The 19,473-nt window shown below is 35.9% G+C and overlaps 1 protein-coding gene across 1 annotated transcript in view; it reads right to left on the bottom strand.

The window, feature by feature from the left end:
• Positions 1-19,473, bottom strand: part of EDEM3 (ER degradation enhancing alpha-mannosidase like protein 3) — a 38,564-nt gene that overhangs the window by 17,848 nt on the left and 1,243 nt on the right. Inside the window, 14 exon segments of the mRNA XM_032226517.1 lie at positions 1,092-1,175; positions 1,991-2,116; positions 3,913-3,935; positions 3,938-4,009; positions 4,421-4,504; positions 4,507-4,525; positions 7,227-7,374; positions 8,456-8,534; positions 8,537-8,622; positions 9,109-9,123; positions 9,125-9,219; positions 10,368-10,407; positions 11,760-11,860; positions 16,033-16,078. Of these exon segments, the coding sequence (XP_032082408.1) occupies positions 1,092-1,175; positions 1,991-2,116; positions 3,913-3,935; positions 3,938-4,009; positions 4,421-4,504; positions 4,507-4,525; positions 7,227-7,374; positions 8,456-8,534; positions 8,537-8,622; positions 9,109-9,123; positions 9,125-9,219; positions 10,368-10,407; positions 11,760-11,860; positions 16,033-16,078 (1,018 nt within the window).

The following is a 19,473-nucleotide window of genomic DNA, read 5'->3' as shown; positions in this document are numbered from 1 at the left end:
CAGGGTTACTAATGCAAAATCTCAAAAAGTAAAAATTGAAGAATACATATGGAAAGGAAGAATTGGGAAAATATATAAACTATTAACTGAATTAGAAAAGCAGGCATAAGGTTTAAATTAATCTGGGAATCAGGTTTGGAAGAAATAAATGAGAATGATTGGAAAAATATTTGGAATAGAAGAGTATATAAGAATAATTAAGAGTTAAGGAAAATGGATATAAAGTGATATGGAGGTGGTACCTAACACCACGCAAATTAAATCAAATAGATGGTAAATATACAAATATTTGTTGGAGGTGCAAGAAAGAGGTTGGAACACATAAACATATGTGGAGGGATTGTGATAGTGCAGAAAAATATGGGTCATGGTGTTTAGAGAAATTAGAGCACTGTTGAATGTAAATTTAGATATGTCACCGAGGATTGCATTACTGTTTCTGGTGGAAAAATGGGATATAAATGAAACAAAAAAGAATTGATTGTAAATTTGATAATGGCAGCTAGATTAGTGATGGCTAAATATTGGGGACAAAATTGGGATATTCAAAGAAATGAGTGGTATAATGAAATCTGGAGTATGGCAACAAATGATAAATTAACAGCAGAAATTAAATTTAAAAAGGGATGATTAAAGCAAATAATTATAATGAAATATGGGGGGGATTTTATAAAATCAGTGTTGGTGGAAGGCAAAAGGAAAAAAACCTACTCAAGAATATATGTTGTTATGGAGAGGATAAGGGCACAATTGGAATATTAGTTATTATAGACGAAGAAATATAAGGGGAGAAGGTCTCCGGGGGGGGGGGCGACACTGTAATATGTTTTTTTTACCCTTTTCTTTCTTTTTTTGGATTCAGATGTATATGTACTGTTTGTTTTTTATTTTAATAATAATTAAAAAAATTAAAAGTAAAACTGACTAAACGAACTAGGTGCATACAGTTAAATATTCCTAACACTCATGGACTTAACACTTAAGCTAAATTCTCCAAGTCTGAAATATTATTTTCTCCAAATACCTGAAATTTATACTTCATATTTACACTCCCTGAATATTGAATTTTTAAGACACGATCATTGCCTTACCTCAGGAAGGAAATTATGCTTTTTTATGACCTGATATAGCATTTCATGAGTTTCTATAGCAGGTCGAATATCACCTTTCAGTACCTAGAATTTAAGGGAAAAAGGTACATCCCATTATATTTAAATAAAAGAGTATATTATTTTCCAAACCACAGCACAGGGCATTACAGTAAGACTGCAAGTTAACAATAATATAATGAAAACAATTTTACATTTTAAAATGGTAAGTTGTTCATTAAAAGCAATGGACTTGATAACAACATGATTTATGTCCTCTAACTAAAAACATACATTTGCTTTGAGAATGTAGTGGTTAGTGATACACGGAGAGTATCAAATGTGAACTATTTTAAATTTAGAATAGTCTGTAGCAAGTTTGAAATATTGTTCTGGGTTTCTCACAGTTTTTTTTTTAATTTGATATAGGCTGTTTTGAACATTTTGGAAGTATTTCAGATTTGAAAAAGTTAAAATAGGACATTTCGAATTTGCATATCCTTTGTGGCAATCTTTTAACAGAATATAAAATAGCCTGTCTATAAAATTAATGTTTATAATAAATTCAGATTAAATGATGCTGAAGTGCATTAGTTGAAATTGCTTAAGAAATACAATGTTAAAAAGTACATGTGGAATATCTAATAATTTTACGCATCTTCTTAATGACTAACAAATTTATAATTTAGGAAGATGATTCTGTGCATAGAGAATCCTGTGAAAATAATTGTTTGAGGACTAATATTAATTGAGGGGATGTGGTTAGAGATTATGTTATCTCCTGAATATTGGTTGTTTTTTGTATATTGTTGCCTTTCTAACTTGTGAAGTCATCTAGAATTGCTTTGGAATTGAGTAGCTTTAATATCATTGGATGCAAATGTTTTGCATATGCAACTTACTTGCAAACCCGGAAAAAATGCTAGTAGCGAGTCCATCCATGTGCGAGCATTGAGCATTGGCTTGTGGATGTGCACATCAAGCAAGAGAGGCGGCTGGCTGATGTACCTCATTATGGCATCGTAATGCTAGAAAATATCAACATTTGATGCATTTATTCACTTTGAATACTGAACCTATTTGCAAAAACGGACTGAAAGCAGATAAGCACACGAAACAATAACACTTAGATTCAGAGGCTGTAAGCCAAATATCAGCCATCTGCAGCTTTTGTTTAAAAATGAAATCAGCCACACTCTTCAACTACTTTACTTAAGGCATAAATAATACAGTCAGAAATACATTTCACGTAATTATTGTCTTACTTAAAATGAAGTATTCAATTAATCTAAGTTCCATACACAAGCAGAATATGCAATTAAAAGACTGCCTTCTGTCCCAAGGATCAGTTTTTGTTTCCCTATTTACAGGTAATCTTCAACTTATAACCATTCATTTAGCAACCGTTTCAATTTATAATGGCGCTGAAAAAATGACCTACAACCAGTCTTTATGATTACAAGTGTCACAGCGACTCCATGGTCATGTAATCAAGATTTGGTGCTTGGCAACTGGCGTCTATTTATAACAGTTGCAGCATCCCAGGGTCAAGTGATCATCATCTGGGACCTTCCCAGAGAGCTTCCAAGAAGCAATGTTGCTCGGGGAAACCAGATTAATAATCACATGATCAGCTTAACAACTATGGTAAAGTTGGCTTACCTGAACGGTCGTTCTCTGGGCACTGCGGGAGAGTCCAAGCATGTGGTTAAATACAGTCTATCTGCTTTTGGACTGAGTAGATTTTTCTTTGACCACGCCTCCTTTGCCTCATTGAGGGCAGTTTAAAAACAAAATCTTATCCGCTGTAGGACGCCCTTCAGGTATCTTGATCGTGATGCAGAATCTTGGACACTGCAATAAACCCTGGACGGGTTTGGACTCTCCCGCAGCGCCCAGAGAGCAACTATTCAGGTAAGCCAACGGTCATTCTCCTGTGCGCTGCTTGAAGAGTCCAAGCATGGGACATACCCAAGCTATTGTGTCCCAGGGAGAGTCTGCTGGTAGGACTGAGTTGGGCATCAAAGAGACCACAGGGGCATCCACCTCTGACTGAAGAGCTCCCCAAAATTAATCCTAACAGGCGACTGAGTTTTTAAACTGCCCTCAATGAGGCAAGGGAGGCGTGGTCAAAGAAAAATCTACTCAGTCCTAGGGCAGATAGACTGCGTTTAACCCCATGCTTGGACTCTCCAAGCAGCGCACAGGAGAGAGGTTTTAAAATCTGGCATGATTTGCTTAACAACCACCTTACTTGGCAATGGAAATTCTGGTCACAATTGTGCTTGTAGGTCAAAGACTATCTGTATTTTCCTCAACTGTACTTTAATCGCAATAAAGCTCTAGTCTTGGATACATAGCATTGGTATAAACTTGCTTCAGGACAGAAGATGCTACATTCAAGATGAGTTATAGTGAACATTTTAGCTGTCAATTATTATTATTTTGGTCAACATGATAGACAGACCTCTAAATCCAACAACATACAAACATTAGCAAATATTTTGATCCACTTATTATTGCCCATTTTACTTTCAAAACTTAAGAATTCTAAACGTGGATAATGCCTAATAGGCATCTTTAAAATCAGTTCTATGATTAAATTGAGTATATTTATTACAAATATACCAATATTTGGAAGTAGATGAATTTTATGCTAAATGGAACAATGGAAAAAAGATAAGGAGTGGAACATCATATAATTATTTCTGGCAGTGTAATACACTAATTTTACAAGAGCAGATCCACAATATCTAACATAATACATCACAACATAGTACAAAGTTCTATAGTTCAAGGAGAGAGAAATTCCATCTGTACTTACAGTGTTAAATCTTTCTAAAAACTGTCATCCCCAAGCAAGACATAGGCCTTTAATAAATACTCATAATACGAATCTATTCCTGCTCCAACTCCGCTATCTAGAGTACGATAAAAACATTAATACAATTAATTTCATTACTAGTTTTCATTTCCATGAAGTAAGTTTTTATTACTATAAAACAATTAAGTGCAACCAAGAAACAGATAAAAAGGACCATGGAATGAAACTAAGCACGAAAAAAGCATAAACTTTTGTCCAAAGTAAGGTACAATTTTCTGACATACAGTTTAGGTTCTCTACATCAGTGTTTCTCAAGCTTGGCAACTTGAAGATGTCTGGACTTCAACTCCCAGAATTCCCCAGCCAGCGAATGCTGGCTGGGGAATTCTGGGAGTTGAAGTCCAGATATCTTCAAGTTGCCAAGCTTGAGAAACACTGCTCTACATAAACACCTCTAACCTCCAATCTCATTCTTATCTGTAATTAAGAGGGAAAAATAGATCCATACCTTTACGGACCCAGTCACCCGTATGAATGTTAATAGTAACTCCTACTAAATTGCTGCTGCGTTGCCTTTTCTCCCAAAGGAATCAAGTGCCTTCCGGGCATATTCCTATAGAAAATGAAATTAACATTTCCTAATTAAATACAGCTTTACATGCAATGTAGTAGTCAGAAAATTGATGCAAGCAATAATTTATTCTGTGGTTCTACTTTTAAACTCACACAACAGCAAACCTTATTTTGTATGTACTGGACAGCTCAGAGAAGGATTTTAAAAAGTTGGATGAAAATGCGGTACTGCCAAAAATGCATCATAAAAATTGGAAATAACTCATATAGTTTGGATTCGTCATACTATTGCTGCAGTTCGGACATCGATAGATCATTAATGCAACCTTATATTGATCAGAGATGCTAAGCATATAAATTACCTGTTGGCTTTAAGCCTCAGCCATTTAAAATGTAACATCAATAATTAATTATACGTGGGAAATATTCCTTAAGAATTGTTATACAATATTGGAAGGATAACTCTATGCTGGACTCACACCAACAGATGGCAAATGTGAACTTCTGATTTATTTTTTTTAAAGAAACAGGGGACAAGAAGGACTTTTGCTACAGGAGCTGTTTTGTAGATGAGATATATTTCCAGATATTTTTGTCCCTTTTGGGGGTGGGGGAGAAGTAGAATTAATATCATTTTGTAGTAAATCACCACTTAATGGACTAAAAAGAAAGAAGTGTATATTAAAGCTAGTTGCCTATTAAATAACAAATGGTATTCTTTAGACCCCCAAACATATTGATATATCAAAAAACCCTCACTAATAATGCCAATTTTTGAGGAGTCGCAACAAATACTCTTCAGACTGATTCAGACTTGAACCAGCATTTGGGGCAAAGCTTCATTGCCTGAAATTCAAACAAAAGAATTCAGATCCAATGAACATTGTATCTTAAATCCATGTCAAAATAAATCCCTCAAATCAAATATTTGTCATTTTTTTTCATTTTCATTAGACACAATAAAAATCAGGAAACAATATTATGTACCAATATTTAGGTCTAGGAGGAGTTATGAGTGTCATAACAATAAAATACGATTTTTAATAAACAAAATAGTTCATTCATTTAAAAACCCCACCCTATTCTTTGCTTCAAGTAATAGATGTTTGGTAATTTAGGACACTATATAGTAAAATTCATTTTCCAAAAGCCTCAAGTAGCATCGCCAAGATATAAATGGACAGAGCTTCTTTAAACTTTGTAATTAAGGATTAACTGCTGACTCCACTTCCATCTGTAAAGTTTCTAAAACTATTTTAAATAATATTGCAGATTAATGGATTAGTAAAGGAAAATGTTGCCCATTAAAACTGAAACGGAAGGCTTATTGTATACAATGATTTTGATGCACTATTCTCTATGGCTAATTGCAAGAATTCTAAATATAACTTCAAGAAAAGGTAATGACTAAAATACAGTTATTGGAAAAATTGAAGTATCTGGAATTATAGGAAGAGTCGGACTGATAAGATGCAATGATGCAAAAACGAATGTAAAGGTTTTTAAAGAAAATAATTCTTTTTTATTGACAATCCCTAATATAAATGCAGACTTCATCTAGATGTCACTAAAATGCAGCCCCAAAATCAAATTGATTGTTATATGAAATTGAATTTGAGATGCTGCCGTGTCAGCCAAAATCTTTCCGTGTAGACTGTACAACAGACCATAAATTATTAATGTCAAATAAGGATTTGGATTTGGATTTTATTGGGTTTGTATGCCGCCCTATTCCCGAGAGACTCAGGGCGGCTCAAAATAAAAAAGGGGAAGGGATACAAAAAATAAAATAAACAACAATTTAAAATTATACAACAGCCGTAACCTCGAATGGGGCTGGATGGTTCAATAGCCCCAGGCCTGCCGGAACAGCCAGGTCTTAACTGCTTTGCGGAAGGCCAGGAGGGTAGTAAGGGTCCGGATCTCCACGGGGATATCGTTCCAGAGGGCCGGAGCAGCCACAGAGAAGGCAGATGGAAGACATTGGCCGGCAGATGGAATTTGGAGGAGGCCTAGTCTGTGGGATCTAATAGGTCTTTGGAGGTGACTGACAGGAGGCAGTCCAAGCAAGTTTTTCAGCATAATTAAACAAGTACTTGTCCCAAAAAGATTTGTCTTGAAGGACATACAATCCAAAAATAAGATCATATAAAGACAAAATCAGTATGCTTTCATTATGCATAAGATATGCTAAGGAGTTATAGAATAGACATGGCTAATACTGTAGTTATAATACAGTGGTAAGGTACCAGGCACAAATAAAATTCCTAATGAACTACTTAATTTATTGAGGAAATATCATCTGAATGTTTATGTTGTTCTAAGTTGCTCTTTTTTAATTTTTGTAGTAACACAAAATTTAATTCAATGTTGTATAATTTACACAGGGTTTTTTCATGTTCACATATTTTATAATAATTTTTATTTATACCACCCAACTCTCAACATCTCTGAATCAAAGAAATTACAATAAATCCATTTTAAAAAATAAAGATAAAAGATACAGCATTATGTTATAAAAAGTCTCTCTCTCCCAAACACAGCACTGCGTTCAGGCCCTGGGACAGAACACTGACAGATATTTTAAGCAGTACCTCATAATATAAATAGGAAAGCAATTTCTGGTATGAGAGATTCAGTGACGGTTCAGCAACAGAACGTAGATGAAATTAATACTATGAAGTTGTGTTTTTTTTAAAAAAAAATCAAAAGTTAGCAGTTGCACAAAAATAATCCATCACTTATCATTAAGCAAACCTCAATATCGATGCCCCTGTGAAACGACTCAGAGCAGCAAACTCTAAAATCAACGTTCCTGCACAAGCTGTACAAGTTTCGGTCTCTGTTCCTGTCCGGGCTTCTGGACTTCTTAGACCAAATTTAATTAATCTAGAAAAAAAAAAAGAAATGCTAAAATCTGTTATTGTGATAATGCTATTTCTTAAAAACTTAAGAAAATAAATTTGTTCTTTCAAACAAGACACAATAAGTAGACACTAGGTTTGTGTACTATATTGCAGAAAAGCTGGAATAATTAAGTAAGCTGCAGAAGTTAGAAGCAGACAATGTTCAGCACCATAAAGTAATGCTCAACAACATCTGAGTGTGGCAAACCTATGCAAACTGATTTAGCATGTAAGTTTAAATGTCAATGCTGAAGTCACTGATGCTTTAACTTTAAATGAAGCTGTCTCTGAGTCTATCACCTGCTACAGAGAGAGCAGTCCTCATTTTCATAATCAAAACTTTTCAAATCTATTGCATTTGAAAATGTAGTAAATATAGATAAACATATAAATATCTTCATAAATCATGCTATTAGCTGAAGAGTTAAGATTCTAAGAGTTGTAAAATCAGAAGTTTCCCGATATTGCTAATAACTTCTCTCTGACTCAGAGGTGGGTTCCTACCAGTTCACACCTATTCGGTAGAACCGGTTCGTCAAATCTACCGAACCGGTTTAGAAGAGATTCCACCAGTGGACCCGGAAAGCAGGCCACACCTACAGAAGAGGTTCCAAACATTTTTGAAACCCACCACTGGTCCTTGGATATGATCATTCTACACATCATGCTCCTATTTATAAAACTCAGTGCCTCTGTGAAAGGTAGGATGACTACTGCGTTGTGGCGCAATCAGAACATTGCGTGTGTTGAAGTTGTTTTAACGCCAAACCAAAGATGCATTTTCAAAAACAAGTTTACATCCTATTCTTATGCATGCCAGTGCTGTGTGTGCTGGTAATTTAGGTGGTTCTGACAAGTGTCGTCGGCATCCTCATATCCGGTCACATGGGCGGGCAAGCCACTCCCATCCGGTCACATGGCTGGCAAGCCACTCCCACAAAGGAGGCCACACCCACAGAGTAGGTTCGAATAATTTTTGAAACCCACCACTGCTCTGACTCAACATGTAATGTTATCATACTGGAAAAGCAAATAATACATGACATACATTAGTCTTAGCTCACAGTTTACTTACTCTTGGATATGGGAGACCACTTGTAGTGTTAAAAGCTGGCAACAGTTTGGTAGCTAACTGTTTTTGCCATGTGCAGAAAGTTCTCCATTGTACCACTGCATGACTTCCCCTTTCTCTTTCAGCATGATTGCTACTGAGTGCCCACCTAGAAGACCTCTAGATAAAATGAAAGGGAGAAGTCAGTAAGTTTATCAACTTAGTGAATGATGATCTAGCATTCATTTCATTTCATTTATTAAATTTATAGGCCGCCCAATCCTGGAGGACTCCGGGCGCTTACAATGAAAGAAGAAAGAAAGAAAGCAAAATAAATAAAAAATAATTTAAATTCACACACACGCATACGTTCTAATCGGGGCTGGACCTTAACACTAAGGTCAACAGCCCCAGGCTTCCAATCCCTAATGATATTTAGTAATTAGTTATACTAGCCTTAAGCATAGCGTAAGTGCTGAAAACTGCAATAGTTTGTAGAACATTTAAATACAACTTACTTCTAAAAAGTGTTGATAAATGAAGATAAATGAAAGTAATGCAGAAAATGCAATTTACAAACAATAGGTTTACAAACTATGAATTCTATTATGCTTAAAAATTTAAGAAATAGGTGTATTTAATTTGAGACCACAGTACAAATCTTACCCAAGCACTCTAATGTGTTTCAAACACTGATCCCACAATGTCGTTGTCTAAATTAACATCTCTAATTACTTTTTTAACAGCATCTTCAAACTCTTTGGTTTTATTTAACACCTGAAAAACAAGAGTAAACAGGCTGATTATCTCTTCAGAAACTAAGTTTTGTTAAGGAGAAACTTGAAGTTTCATTTAACTAAAAAATAAGAACATCCAGATTCTTGTCATCTTTGGTCAGCACAAGCTAAAATCCTATTACAAAGACAAGCTTTGAATGAAGCTTGTCAGGTTTGTTTAATTTATCCTGTCTCAAAAAAGGTAAGAGGTATAGTTGAGCCATACTAAAGAAATCTGGAATCTCATTACACTCGCAATCCACTTAAGATACCAGTGCTGGTCTAGGAGGAGGGAGACCCAGGTGTTAGTTCACTCTCAAAAGCTCAAGGATGACTTTGGAGTAATCACAATCTCTCAGCCCAATCTATGTACTCCACTGGGTGGTTGCTGTGAGAAAAATGGGATAGGGGGGAACTATATGTATGCCACCTTATATCACGAATCCATTTTGTAAGGATAGATTATATTTAAGTATTAAATCAAGTATTTAGTTTAGTTTAGTTTAGTTTTGGTTTATTTGTATGCCCGCCCTTCTCCAGGAGGGACTCAGGGTGGCGAACAACTCAAAGGGGAAAGGGAACATAAACAACAGTACACATAATTAAAATAGCACGAAAATCACACAGCTATACCAGTCGAGAGGGGATGGGAACTCATCACACCCAGGCCTGCCGGCACAGCCAGGTTTTGACGGCTTTTCCGGAAGGCCTGGAGAGAGGTGAGGGTCCGGATCTCCGCGGGGAGTTTCGTTCCAAAAGGGGCCGGAGCTGCCACAGAGAAGGCCCTCCCCCGGGTAGTAGCCAGATGGCATTGGTGGTGGACGGAACCCGGAGGAGGCCTACCTGTGTGATCGGACGGGTCTTTGGGAGGTAATTGGCAGCAGGCGGTCTCTCAAGTACCCCGGTCCAATACCATGAAGGGCTTATAAGTTACGACTAGCACTTTGAAGCGTATCCGAGACCGATCGGTAGCCAGTGCAGCTCGCGGAGGATAGGTGTAACATGGGTGTACCGCTCGCGCGGCTGCATTCTGGACGAGTTGAAGTCTCCGAATACCAATATATTGGTTAAGGACAATTATTAAGCTCTATGCATATTGTAAAACGAGATTTAGATTTAACACATGGTAGAAGAAGCAATCAAACCTACCACAAGTGTGTCCAAAAGAATCATTAGTGTCAGTGAAAACCTGGGTGAGAAAGGAGGAGAGATGAAAAACAGGATTTAATGAAATGCAATAATTTATTATTAAATGTTCATGTAAGAACTTGTTACAGGCTGCCTATTACTAAAAATGGTGGACGTGGTTCCCCTTCCTCAAGTTGATGAACTGTTGAAGACACACAATGCTTTCATGAACCATTGAAGACTTCTGAAACAGACTGTACATTAAAAATATGAAGCTTCTTTTATAATAAAGTGGATGTTCTTTGATTCTGCACCTAATAACGGCAGCAAGACTGTTGGTGGCGCAATACTGAAGGAGGAAGACTTGCCTACAATCCAAGAATGGACATTGAAAGTCACAAACTTAGCCGAGATGGCTAAAATATCGGCATATCTTAAAGATCACTCAAATGAGAGATATAAACGAGACTGGAAAAAATGGATTGACTATATACAAAATAAATACGGGACCAAGAAATTCCAGTTAGCCTATGCTTAAGATCAGAATGATTTAAATTGTTTAAAGTTAGTTCAGCAAGAAGAAACTAAGGTCAATGCAGAATGTCATTAATTTCTTTATTTCTTTTTTTTTTCCCCAATAGATTTTAGACTGTGTTTGTTAAAAATCCATACCGTGTACGGGTTCTGGAAAGGAGGGGGGAGGAGGGGGGGGTGGGGGGGGGGGAGGGAGGGAGGGGCGCACACCACACACAAAAAATTGTACTTCGATGTTTTAATGATTGATGAATGATGAAATATTTGTGTTTTAAAAGAAATAAAACCTTTGAACACAAAATATGAGCTTCAGCAATTAATAAAAATAATGAACACCTTCAGGACTTTGTCAGCCTGAGAAAAGATCAACACCCTCTGCCACGGCAACCAACACCTGTTTACAATGGTTGTAGCATTCCCAGAGTCACATGATCACCATTGGCTACCTTCCTAGGAGGGCTTCTAACAAGCGAAGTCAACGGGATAAGTGAAATTCACTTATCAACCACAGCAAAAAAAGATAGCTAAATTGGACATGGATCATTTAACAACCATATCACTTTACAATAAATTATAATATTTATTTTACTTACCATAGTGTAACTGTTTATGTTATTAAACACTGTAACCTGCTACAATATTCTCCAGATAATGCACAAACTAAAAATAATTGAATGAAATTAATAATGTTCATCTATGATGCAATTATTAGTCAGATATTATTTTTGTTTTCCTCAATTTTGGTAAATATTCCTGTTCTGTTTATGGCTATTTATTCAGAATTTAGATTCAGTTTTATTGGATTTGTAATAACGGATCCACAGAATTTCAATTAAAAGTAAATACTGAATCATCCAATAATTATTTCTAAATACTAACTTTCCCAAGGCATCATCCACATCTCCACGACTTGGTTCTTGACCCCGAATTCTTCCACGGCAAGTTAAAGGCATGAGCTCATCAGCTGGGTAAGCATGTTCCTATTGGGGGGGGGGGGAAGGAAAGAAAACAAAGCAGAATAATAATCTAGTGAAGTTGAAATGCATGGTACAATAGCAGTTAGATCAAGTTTCACCGTTTACTCTTACAAATGCAGGAAATAAAAAGGAAGACTATTTCTATATTCATAGGAGTGTGCGTTTACAAAATTAAACAATGCAGAAAGCCCCAAATGGTACACAGGTTTCTTACACTGAATTAAATCAATATTTTTTCATGAACTGCAGTACAGTTAGTCCTCAACTTATGACTATGATGGAGCCCAGAATTGTAGCTATAAGTCAGGGGTGGGTTTCTCGCCCCGTTCCAACCGGTTCGGTTGGAACGGGGCCGGCGGCGTCCTCGTGCACGCACGCAGTGCACGCATGCGTACTAGCGTCTGTGCGATGCTCCAGCTGTTCCTGGAGGATCTTGCAGGCGCTGTATGTGTCCTGTGCATGCGTGGAAGTGCAGAACTCGTCAAAACCGGGTAAGAAATGCGGGCGGGCGGGTGGACCCTTCGGCGCTTCCAGAAGTTACTTACTTCCGGGTTCGCTGACCAACCGGTTCACAGGGACCGCCGCGAACTGCCTGAAACCCACCCCTGCTATAAGTCATGTGATCATATGCGGAGTCAGCGTGCGACTGAATTAAAAAAAATATTAATGACCATTTTTATAGTAGTCATAAAGGGAGTCACCATGGTTGCCAAGCAAATCCAGTATATCCAATGGGTTGTTTCTCCTGGAAAATGGCAAAAAAAGTGGCAATGATTATGTAACTATGCAATGCTGCAACTGGTCATAAATGTGAGTTAGTTGCCAAGTGCCCAAATATGACAACATCACTGCAGAGGAGAGGGAAGGCAGCAGTCATAACTTTGAGGGCAGGTTGTAAGTAAGTTTATTAAGTCATAACTTCAAACAGTTGGTAAATAACTGGCCGTAAGTCAAGTACTACCTGTAATACTTTTCCTACAGAAACACATTAATGCATTCAGTTAGTACCATAGCAAAGAAGCAGATTGCAAGATAAAAGCCATAATTACTCTAATGTTTCTGAACTGTAGAAAATAAGTGGGGGATTTCTTGTTTTATGGTTCTGGGTCTTATTTACTCACCATACAGCCCGGAACAATATTTTGTGGTTCAGAAATTATTTCTCAGAATAAGATGCATCATAACATAATCAGCTTTCTACCCTCAAGTTGGCTTTTCACAGAAATCTTTATTAAGCCCTGAAAAAATGTACCTTATTTGCTTCTCCTAAATTGGCTGAAACAGTAAGTCCAGCTTAATGTCCTCAAAAACTTTCAACACTATACATTTCTTTTTTCAACTTTCAAGAGTCAAAAAGTGAATGGTTCCATATTGGTGGAACACTAATTTTGGTATTTGAAAGATTGGTTTTGAAATGTTTCTTATTCAGTACATCTCAAGTTGCTAACCTAGGAATTCATTGCACCCTTATTGCACATAACTAGGAATTCTTTGTCAGCAGCTTGTTTTGAATTAATTCAAACTGTTTTAAAGAGCTAATTAATGCAATTCAGGAATGTAAATAAAATATTCACAGTGGTTTTGCCACCTAGAACTAGTTACACTTGAAAGTCTCATGCACTGTTTTCATTTAAAGAAAATTGGGACGATATCTGAACACTGCCCCTTCGGCCTCCATCCTTAGAAAAGCAAAATAATGTATTTAAGAAGATCACTATATTGACAAGTAGTGATCAGCAGGTTTTTCAAACCAAGGTCCTTCAAATGGTATGTTACATTCTCACTAATGTCCCTAAAAGGGATGTGTAAAATGTATAAAATTTAAGGATTTTGGAAACATTTCAATTTCAAAAACTACTTGATATAGGATATGCCAACCATTTCAGGAATATCCTGTCTGAAACAGAAATTATGAGCTTGACATAAAGTCTGTTTTAAGTTCAGAACACTTCCAGAATGGCTAAAATTGATTCTATGAGGATTTAAACCTTTTAAATGCAGAACCAAGTATCTAACTCAGTATATTTCAGAATATATTGATATACACAACTAGTTCTTAATAGAAATGTACACCATAATAAGATGGCAGAATTTCATTTCCAAACCAAATTCAAACTTTGCCTTCAGAAAAAGTGCTAGCAGATAGATGTTCATCTTTGTGTATATGTATACAAAGCATATTGCACCATTTTTTGCTCTATGTACGTCCATATACAATAAAATCAAATGACTTATTACTTTAACTATTCCAAGATAATGAAAATGCATTCTACAAGATACCTTTTAATGTCAACATTTGCTTTGTTAAATGGTAAATTTAGCAATAACCTTAAAAAAAACAACACATTTAATCTCATGTGGCACATGGGACGACCACATTCTCGCATTTATAAAGATGATTCTTCTCTTTTACTAGCTCTAAAGATAATCCTTATAATTTTTTGACCTTAGTCACTATTATTTCAACGCTGGTGGAAAGGACATAAATGACAATAAGGATTCTATATCTCTTTGAAATGTCAGTAGCCTCAAGACAAGAAGTTGCACTAGATGCCACTTAAAGAGATTTTACAAAATATGCAGGACTGCAGATTTTTTCAACAAATTATCTGGTACAGAAGTGTCACACTAGGCCAGTGTTTCTCAACCTTGGCGACTTTCAGTCCTGTGGACTTCAACTCCCAGAATTCCCCCAGCCAGCTATGCTGGCTGGGGAATTCTGGGAGTTGAAGTCCACAGGACTTAAAGTCGCCAAGGTTGAGAAACACTGCACTAGGCTTTTATGGATATACTGTAGGCAAGAGGGTGTAGGGCAAATCATCAACTGGATTGTATTTTTAAATCCATCTAAACATCCTTCTCTCCTTATCACTAAGTGAGCAACATCAAAACTGAAGTAGAATTTGTAACTATGAGTACTATGCAATTCTTTACAAAAATCAGTGAAGAAATGGAACTTTCATTGAAGGCATGTATGATATATAAAGCAAGACGTAATGAACATTCCCCTTTTTAAAAGTAGAAAAGCACATTTTCAAGTAACTTTAGTAATAAAATCTATTTCTAGAATAGAATTTTGCTACATTATTGTAAAAAGAAATCAAGTAAAAAGTCTTACAAGATTGGAAAATGAGGAAAGAACTGATCCATAGAATCAAGATTAGCATCATCCAAAAAAAATGTTGAAATCCTTGATCTTGTTTGCCAAATTCAATATACTCACAAATTCTATTTGTTTTAGGACTCACACTAAGTAAATATCCTTTTGACATATAAGCTTCCAGGATGTGCCAAGTCTCATACTTCCTTAAGTATAATACAAATAATTCATGCTACAAGTATAGACATTCTTTGCCAGCTCACAAATGATAAAAAGCCGTTTCACAACACAGTGTAAAAGAATGACCACATGCCCTAGGTTCTCCCCAGCACAAAAATATATATACAATTTTATGGATATTTTATTTGCAGTTACGTGTACCATACTTAAAAATACAGTAAGGCATAAATGTGCCAGTTCCGTCCTATGAAATACATAAAACAGATTGAAAACCAAGGAAACAGTGAGTCCCAGTTGAATATTTTAGCATTCAAAATTAGTAAATTTTAAATCTCAACACGTAAATAGCCTAACAATTAAACAAGTAAGAACTGCAGTGTGTTTCACTGTAAATAATACATCAGGCCAAACCATACATTAACACAATGCACTGTGAACCAGTTTTTAAGTTGCTGATAGTATGATTCAGCATATTACATCAAACAATAATTATGGCCCTTTATTGTATTTTAGTACAAGAATGAGCATCCAATAGTCTGCCAATCATCTGTGGGCCCCAATTCCCTTTTTGGAGACTTGCCACTGAAAGTTGTTAATTAAACTATGAAGGAATGAAAATATGATCTCTCCCCCATTGTTTGCAGGGGAAAAAAATATCAGGATGTCAGAGGTTTCTCTTAAGCTTAATACACTAAGGAAAGAAACAAAAACCAGATTCCAAAAACAGTATCAGAATGAAAGTAGAGCACTGCTTGTCTATTACTATCCAGGTGATGGGCTGGCCAACCTTGCATTAAATCATAATTAATTAAAAATATACTAGCAAGAGTTCATCATGTATAGTTTATGTAAAAACTGTTATTTAACATTAAAATAATGTAAACATTGCACTTACCATGTAATTACTATAGGCATGATCAAACATTTCTTGTACTTGATTTCTGAAAAAGAGATAAAACCAGAATAATCAATTGATGCTCAAGATTTGCTAGCAACATTTTTGCTTAATCTGCAGAGACTTTCCAAACATTTTCATGAACTGTTGGGAATTTTACAATAATAATTGTTTAATAATCCTAAGCTATGTAGCCACTTGTTATTATGAGAGCAATGATTCTTTATGAAATTATTTTTAAAAAAACATGGCTTTTTTAACTTAATAGGCATTCAAAATGATTATAAGAAAGTGGATGTTCCAAAAAGTGATCTGTGTACAGTATCTATTGGGCTTTCAAAGCAGAGAAGATTCAATGCTAATGTGATTTTTTTAATGCTCAGTTAGGTGACAGTACTTTAGATAGTTGCTCTCAAAAAAGCAAAAAAAAAGTCAAATAAGTTAGCATTTAAAAGGACGATTACAGTAAAAGGAGATTTCAGGATAGTATGCTAGATTGAAGTATCCTGGAAGGGGGCAATCAATTCTGTACAGTTGGCTAAGAAAATTACATGGCTATTTTAATGAAATAATGAGTTCAGATTCAAATGTGCATTGCTAACTCTGCTTAAGTTTTAAAAATGTGCCAACTGAATACCGTTGTCAGTGAGGTTGTCTTAAGACTCACTGAACCTATATGTGTATAACAATACATCAATCAATTTATATTCTATGATTATTCAAGAAAACCTCAGACTGTAATCTTAAATATTTACATAGGTATCTCAACAAGAAAAATGAAACATCTGCTTTTAAGTAAACATGTACAAAATTGTATATTGTTAAATAGTCCCCCAAAGAGGAAGTAGCATTAAATAAGTTTATTTAAATCTTAGGATGAAATCGGATACATTTTCATATCATTTAAAACCTTATAATGAACACAGATGCATTTGCATACCAAAGATAGACTTTATTAGAATACTGCAGTTAATAAAGCAACCAAGCCATGAATTGTGAAATTCTTAATTTAGAGCCTCAGAATTAATCTAAGTCCTATTTTTCTAAAGGCCAGAGGACTCCAGAAAATCTGATGGTTCTCCTAATGCTCCCAAAAGTGAAATTGTTTTCTGCCATAGGTTAAATTAATATTATGACAGTTTAAAAAAAGTGAAATGTGCAAATATTATAAATGTAATGTGCAGATGCATCCTTGATTATTAGTAGGCATTGACACTGAAGATATTTGCTATAGTCAGGTTCCAGAGATGTACATTTCTGTTGAACGTATAATCTATGAAAAACAAGAGTCTGATTTGCCTTATGAGTGAGGTCACTATTTAAAGCATCTGGTCTTTCAAAACAAAACAATGTTTGTACAGCTAACAAGATTATCCCTTAACAGTGAATCTTTATAAGTAATTATATTATCCACATAACGTTACAGTTTACAGGGCCTTCAACTGTCCTCAAAGGAGGTCAACAGCGAAGAAATAAATGTATTTCTTTGAGAAGTCCCCAAATTACTTTCAACTGTGGGATTCACTCCTCTTTGCCAATACCTGCTACATCACATATTATGTACAAAATTCTACATTAAGTACCCTTGTGCCTTCTTGTTGAAATATTAGAACCACCAATCATACTTCCATATGATAAGCACACATGGAAAAAAACATGTCGATCAGCAAAACTCGCAATAGCAAAAAAGGGTTCTAACCTAACTATAAAAAGCAACAACTTTCTCTTTAAGTATATTTTAAACTGTTTTTGTTAAAGATTTATACCTTGTATTGGTTCTGGGAAGTCAGGGTGGTGGAAGGTTGGGGGGGAGGGTGGGAGGGAGTGGAGTTTACTAAGTTGGAGGAGGGGTGTTGGATTTTAAGTTATTATGATTGTACATGTATACTGCTATTTTTTCTTTTTTATGTATATTGAAATGGAATTATAAATACCATCAACACAAAAGGGAGTTTGCTCAGAAGCTGAAATGCACCAAGCGAATTAGAGGAAGAGTGAGAAGCAGAGGAGAGAAGAAAGATAGGAAGAGAGGGACAGGAGAGAGGGTGAGGGAGGGAAGAGGAGGTGTATAAGGAGGAGTGGTAAGGGGAGAGAGCAGAAGAAGAAAGGAAGGGGAAGTAGAGTAGAAAATGATGGAGGGAAGACAGGATGTAGAAGAGTGGGAAGCAGAGGAGAGAAGAAAGATAGGAAGAGAGGGATAGCAGAGAGGGTGAAGGGGGAAGATGAGGTGTATAAGGAGGAGTGGTAAGGGGAGAGAGCAGAAGGAGAAAGGGAGGGGGAAGTAGAGTAGAAAATGATGGAGGGAAGACAGGATGTAGAAGAGTGGGAAGCAGAGGAGAGAAGAAAGAGAGGGACAGGAGAGAGGGTGAGGGGGGAAGATGAGGTGTATAAGGAGGAGTGGTAAGGGGAGAGAGGAGGAGGAGAAAGGCAGGGGAAGTAGAGTAGAAAATGATGGAGGGAGGAAAGGATGTAGAAAGGGGGGGCAGAGAGGGGGAAGAAAGTGTCGTATAAGGTATAAATATGATGTATGGAGAGCAGAAGAGCCAATAACTGGGTTTCTCCTTTTTTTTCTCTTTGGTAGTTGATGGCAAGATGAATTGATTTAATTACTTAATAATACAACATGATATTGACTATGTAATAGTATACATGCGATTATATGCTATGAAAATAGAAAATAAAAATCTTTCTATGGAAAAAAAAAGCAACAAGAAGAAAAGTTCAGTGAAGTTACATAACTGAACTTCCTGTTGTACAAGCATCATTTTACAGAACGGACATCCGTGTGTTTACCATCCCGGGTAGCATGCTTTAAATTTGGGGCATCTTTCAGGTGTTTTTTTTTTTAAAAAAAGGCCCCCTCCCATCTTTCTGTTCTCTTTCAATGACAGCATTTGTTCTGACCTGTTATGACTCACTTTTAACTTAACTGTTTCTCACTTTGACTAACCGAAGTTCTTAACATCCCCTTGCTATATATGACACTCATCGTTTCTAGACAGGGAAGTTTCGCAAAAAATAATAATAACAGAGAAACAATTTCCGAGGGCATGGAGGTTAAAAAAAAAAAGGAACCCCACCAATAATCTTAATGAAATACAACTTTAAGATTTTGAAAACCTACCCAGTAATATATATATTTACTGTCCAGCTTTGTTTCTAGACAGGGAAGTTTTGCAAAAATAATAATAATAATAATAGAGAAACAATTTCTGAGGGCATGGAGGTAAAAAAAAAAAAGGAACCCCACCAATAATCTAATGAAATGCAACTTAAGATTTTGAAAACCTACCCAGTAATCAATCTATCTATCTATCTATCTATCTATCTATCTATCTATCTATCTATCTATCTATCTATCTATCATCTATCTATCTATCTATCTATCTATCTATCTATCTATCTATCTATCTATCTATCTATCATCTTTACTGTCCAGCT

This window comes from Thamnophis elegans, chromosome 11 (assembly GCF_009769535.1).
Source record: "Thamnophis elegans isolate rThaEle1 chromosome 11, rThaEle1.pri, whole genome shotgun sequence".
Classification (NCBI taxonomy): Eukaryota; Metazoa; Chordata; class Lepidosauria; order Squamata; family Colubridae; genus Thamnophis; species Thamnophis elegans.
This window is presented reverse-complemented; position numbering and strand designations above follow the sequence as displayed.